Source organism: Oncorhynchus kisutch, linkage group LG8, assembly GCF_002021735.2.
Source record: "Oncorhynchus kisutch isolate 150728-3 linkage group LG8, Okis_V2, whole genome shotgun sequence".
Taxonomy (NCBI): domain Eukaryota; kingdom Metazoa; phylum Chordata; class Actinopteri; order Salmoniformes; family Salmonidae; genus Oncorhynchus; species Oncorhynchus kisutch.
Window position 1 is genome coordinate 13,901,673 of NC_034181.2, and position 6,000 is coordinate 13,907,672.

Consider the following 6,000-nt stretch of genomic DNA (forward strand, 5'->3'; position numbering starts at 1 on the left):
GTTCTTAGGTAATATAACCATATCCAATTTAGCACGTCTTAGACTGATGGATTATGCCATCCCCACGGCCTACACAATGGATCAGTCCACCCAGTGTGAATCAGACCGGTGTCTGGTACACAATATATTTTTTGTTGTTCCCCCCCCCCCCCCCCCCCCCTTCTACTGCTCGACTACAGAAGTCTCAGTCGACTAACAGCCTATTGACCAAACAGTCGACTAAATGGGGTCAGTCCTAAACAGAACAGACATCTCCATAACACCACATCTGACAGAGGCAGATCTCTCCATCAACACAGCAGTTACACCAGGCAGATTTGGATTCTACGGTCATCCTTAGCACAGTCTGAATGTGGCTCAATGCTATTAGCCATAGGCCTAGGGAGGGATAATAAGCCTAGGATCGGATAACAATGGGTCATACTTGTGGAGGAACCTCTGTCTGTGCATTACAACAGACTAGACTGATTAGAGATTTTAAAAATTAAAAAGCATCCACATATGCAATAAGCCTGATGTACATTAACAGTATAAGAGTCAGTCATTCTGAGAGAGAGACAGGTGTGTGTGTGGTACTGTGTATAATGCATTAAAACAGATGAGGTGGTTGTGTGAAAACAAAAAGGCATGTGCCATGGCTGGAAACCAGGGTGGCTGGAAACCAGGGTGGCTGGAAACCAGGGTGGCTGGAAACCAGGGTGGCTGGAAACCAGGGTGGCTGGAAACCAGGGTGGCTGGAAACCAGGGTGGCTGGAAACCAGGGTGGCTGGAAACCAGGGTGGCTAGAAACCAGGGTGGCTGGAAACCAGGGTGGCTGGAAACCAGGGTGGCTGGAAACCAGGGTGGCTGGAAACCAGGGTGGCTGGAAACCAGGGTGGCTGGAAACCAGGGTGGGTCTTCACATATGAATTCCCCCTGGAGACAGTGATACTGTGTGGCAGCAGCTGCCCCCCTCCTGCCACAGTGGGCTGAAGTATCTAACTACTGGGACAGGGAGTGAGCCCAGCATGGTAAACACACTCTGTCTCTCCATTGCCAGGACCGGCTATAATGCAACCCCCATTTACCATCAGACTAGACAGGAGAGCACCAGCTTGCCCCAGCGGGTACCATTCTGACTGGCTGGTAGGCACTGTGATGTGAGGAGCGGGGCCAGCCAGATCTGTGTATGCACTGGGGGGCAAATTCTAACACACGGCGCAAGCATGCACTCACACAGAAGACACAAATACACACTCAGAAACAGATACACAGGCATGCTCACACGTGACGCAGCCACCTGCATGCAGGTTCCCACTCGCATACACACACCTGCCCCACAATCTGAGGGGCGAGGATGTATTGTCTCAGCCTGCCTGCCCATCCCTAGTTCCTGCCATGTTATAGAGCCAGACCAGCATCTGTGAAGCAGCATTAGCAATACACTCCACTACTGCCATAGGTAAAAAATTAAAACACAATCCCCAAATGGGGGATGCCAATTACTGCTGCACCTGTGCACAGGCAGTCCCCAAAATCCCCAAGGCTACTGTACAATCCACTCCCTCTATTATCAAACTGTGTTTCACCCCCAGTTAATCTTTGGGCAATGCGTTCTGTTCCCATGTCTTTAGCTAATACAGATTAGATGTTGTGTACTCTGTCTGCCTGCATGGCTGTTAGCCACAACCCTTAGAGGCACAGATGACAGACAGTGGGGAGATTCCTCCGGAGGGAGAGAGAAGAGAGGCAGTGTTCATTCGTCATCAGGACAAAAGCCTATTACTGTTCCTGAGCTCTCTGGGACCACAGCTCTCTGTTAGCGGAACACAGGGACTAGGCATGAAGAAAAAACAAGGAGAACAGAATGAAAACAGGAGCATGGCATTCCATCCATATGAATACCATTCAAATCTGGGATCGCTTGTTTGCGGTGTGCAGGCGTGTGTCTGAGTGACATTATGAAGTCACTGTAATGACAGCAGAAAACACTGTAGATCAGCGTTTCCCATACTCGGTCCTCGGGACCCCAAGGGGTGCACACAGCTGATTCAAACAATCAAATGAGTTTATTATTTGAAATCAGCTGTGTATTGCTAGGGAAAAAAATAAAACATGCACCCATTGGGGTCACAAGGACAGAGTTTGGGGAAACCCTGATGTAGACAAACTGAAAAGGTGCAGGTGCTTGTGTAACCAGTGTGAAATGCCTAGCTAATTAGTGGTGACGCATTTGTTTCCCTTGCTCTGCAAGGGCCGAGGCTTTTGTGGGGCAAAAGGTAACGATCATTCGAGGGTGACTGTTGATGTGTGCAGAGGTTCTATGGTTCAAGCCCAGGTTGGGAAGAGTAGAGGGACAGAAGTAACAGTGTTACACTTTCAGTACAATTAATATTTTACAGGGAGGTGATAGGCCAGTACAAAACTAAAAATGCCCTTCTTGAATCCAGAAATAACAATAGGAAAGGCAATCCAAAGAGCCATGTTAGGAAAACAATGGATAGCAAATATGGTGGAAAATTGCAAGATGATGTTATAATAGTTTTATTGCATCAAATGGTTGTTTTATGCAACAGAATAGAGGATTCTTATAACTATTGTGTGTGTTCTGAGGATGGGCCTCTGGGAGATAACACTGACAGGAGATTTACCATGTCTTTTGGGTGAGAAAACCTAAAGAGCATTCCAGAGCATGAGTTAATGTTGCTGTTCTATACCGTACCAGGGAGACATGGCTCCAGTATGGAGTTGGGGGGGACAGACACTGGTCTCTACACAATGATACTGTCTGCTGTGAATTATAGGTATCCTTCATACAAATCTTAAACTTGTGACCCATTCTATACATCGGTTTTTCGTCATGTAGGTTGAAAGGGGTGAATCTTGGCTATAAAATACCTTTGTACTTTTGTCTCGGGGCTCTCAACGAATCATCTGAGCGTGATTTGTCAACCAGCCATCATTATCGTAGAGCACTCATTCGATTCACTTTATATGTGTGCGTTGTATTGACCTGCTCCCTTATTAATAAGTGATTCAAGATTTAGTTTAAGTATAACTGATGTGTGATACATTTTCCTCTCCTCATTTGAGAGTGAAGAAATTAACCACCGCACGCAGCACCATTATGTTCTTCCAGTGACAACACACACAGACGACACTCCATTGACATGACTGTTTAGAAATATAAAATGCATAGCCAGAGCAAGTGCTCCAAGTGAAATTAGGTCACGCATCGCTCACATGACAGGTTCTCTCCACTAGTGACAGGCAACCCTAGCTGTAGGATATGTGGAATAAATTACACCTCACAGTGCTACAAGTAGTCAGCTGGCTTCTCCACATCTTAGCATGTCTTCTGCATGGAACCAAAGCCACAGGCCTTCAATAGCAAAGCTAGGCCTAATTGCTGTTCTAAGGGCCGCTACCTGGCCTAGCTTTGCTATTGAAGGCCGGTGGCTTTGGTTCCATGCAGAAGACATGCTAAGATGCTGTGGAGGAGCCAGCTGGCAATGCTTGTGGCACTGTGAGGTGTACTTCATTCCACATATCCTCCAGTTAATTATGCAGGTGGGGATAAGTGATGCGTTACAATGTGACAGACATGGGAATCTTGCAATACAAAAATCAAGAAACATCAAAATACCTTGACTGTTTTGCTCTGAAGAACCTAGAACATTTTAGAAAATAGAGTAACTTTTTTTACAAAAGTCCAGGTAATTTTTTGGTCTAATGATGTTGACATCATTACAGATAAATAAAGGTGAAATAAAAAAATAAAACTGCAAGTCAGCAACATTGTCACTCTTGATAAGAGTGACAAGGACTGATATCTTGCTCTGCATTTGCCATGACATGATGAGTCTGACAGTCAGTGGATTTATTCAGCAGTTTTCCTGTGAGTCCAGTCTCACTGTACTGCGAAAGGCCACTGCACAAAAACAATCAGATCATTTGCCAAGTCATACAGGGACACAGTCAGCTCTGCACACAAAGCATTTTGATGCATAATAACTGAGAAAATCTAGACAATACATTCCATTCGGCTTGGTTCTGCCATCAAGGCCTGTTCCAAGAAGGGCTCATTAGGCCAAGCCCAACTGCAGACTGTTAGTCTGAGGTGTGGATGAACACAAAGACACATTTCCCGTCTAACAACATTTGGGCCCAACCCTGCCACTAGATGGGGCAACTGGGTCTTCCTTGAGAAGTGTTGTGTTTCTTTGTCATTAAAAACCTACATATATCTCCATAATGCTTTGGATCACAGCAGAGGGTAAAATCCTGAAGTATCTGTGTGAGAACAGCAAAGGGTTAATACTTGCACCAAGGCATTGGAGTTGTGTAGCTTTGTGACAGGTGATTATTTTGGACCTTTTAAATACCCAATTCATTGTCCCTCTGTGTGTGTGTGTGTGTGTGTGTGAGAGAGAGACAGAACTTACCAATGCTGTATGCCTTGGCGAACAGCCATCGCAGGTTGGCATCTATTTTTGCTCTGGCCGAGTCGTACATTTCCAAAGGAACAATCTCTATTGTCCCTTCACCAGCTGAATCCATGTTTCTTCGGGTGCCATCCGCACCACCACACAGATCCACATCCATCCTTACAAAAACATGTCACATAAATTCACAGTATGAAACATACAAATCAAATTGTATTTGTCACATGCCCGAATACAACAGGTGTAGTAGACCTTACAGTGAAATGCTTACTTTACAAGCCCTTAATCTGTCAATGCAGTTAAGAAAAACACAACAACAAAAAATATCAATAAAAGTAACAAATAATTAAAGAGCTGCAGTAAAATAACAATAGCGAGGCTATATAGAGGGGGGTACCGGTACAGAGTCAGTTATTAAAGTGACTATAGTCATTTCATTCGAGTATTACGTTAGTTACTAGCGAGCAACTGAGGAATTGTTAACTAACCAGCTAACTAACCCACAAGTAAAATGGAAGAACTTAGCCAGCTAGCTAGTCCGGTTCATGCTTGCATGTTAGCTAGCTTAGCATTGGGCGCCCATTCATTAGACAGGTGGCTAACTTTAGCTAGCTAACTGACAATAAACTGGATTGTTTCGTTGAATCTGGGTTGTACAACATTTACAAAATAGCCTTACTGGCCAAGTTAGAAAGCACCTTGGCCAACACAGCTAACTTAAGTCTGTTTTAATCCAGTTAGCTGGCTAGTCAGATAGCTAGTCAAATCCAGCTTTATGCTAGGTTACAATAACTGGATGAATCAAACTGACATTCACTAACTTAATCAAACAGTATTTTTTGAAAATACATGAAAAAAACACTATGTAACGTAAATCAACCCTTTAGACCGGTCAGTATAAAATGGAACATAATGACTTTGTTATGCAATTGCCCAAGCAAAGCCCAAGCACCACATCGTAGTAGCAGCAGCGAGATGAACGAACGGTCTCCTCCCCAGCAACAAAACCCAATTTGCGGCCTGTCTGACAACCGCGCCACGGGAAACCCAGGATAAGCGTTTACTACCAATGCCAGACATAAATGTACAGAGTTTACGAAAGACAGGAACGTACCTGATTATTCCCGGTTTATCCTTCAATTTGATGACTCATTTTAGGTCGAAGAATTTAACGTATTAGTGAGAAGCACCTTATGTACCTCTGTATCCGCGCTTTCCCATAAATCGAATTATCCGTCTATCTGTTAGCATAAGTAGCTAACCACTGCGCCTGCGCGGATGCTAATACTTTCATGCAACCACATACACACAACCCAGAGCAAGATTCAAAGTAACCATTCATTAAAAAAGAAGGGCGTAAGAAGGTATATGAAATAATGTTAGATGTTTGTTTGCAAAAATTCATCAGAAATGAACCAGCCCATGTGCCCATACCATAACAACTTGCTCTCTTTTGAGAGGACTCTCAAGAAATGTAATGAAACAGTTTAATTAAAAACGATGCATTCGTTAATAAGTACTTCATATGAGTCAATCAATCATAGTGTATACTGAATTAGGTGGCCTGTTGAAAAAA

General features: G+C 44.0%; 1 protein-coding gene across 2 annotated transcripts in view; it reads right to left on the minus strand.

Annotated features, from left to right (window-relative positions):
• LOC109896171 (calmodulin-regulated spectrin-associated protein 1-B) overlaps positions 1-5,698 on the minus strand; it is a 31,595-nt gene extending 25,897 nt beyond the window's left edge. Inside the window, exons 1-2 of one of the 2 annotated variants that reach the window (XM_031829702.1) lie at positions 5,539-5,698; positions 4,425-4,585 (exon numbers count right to left, since the gene is read on the minus strand). In XM_031829702.1, the coding sequence (XP_031685562.1) occupies positions 4,425-4,584 (160 nt within the window). In that variant the 5' untranslated portion in view covers position 4,585; positions 5,539-5,698. The remainder of the gene's footprint in view (positions 1-4,424; positions 4,586-5,538) is intronic. The other variant, XM_020490455.2, reaches the window with a different exon arrangement.
• Positions 5,699-6,000: the final 302 nt, after the last annotated feature.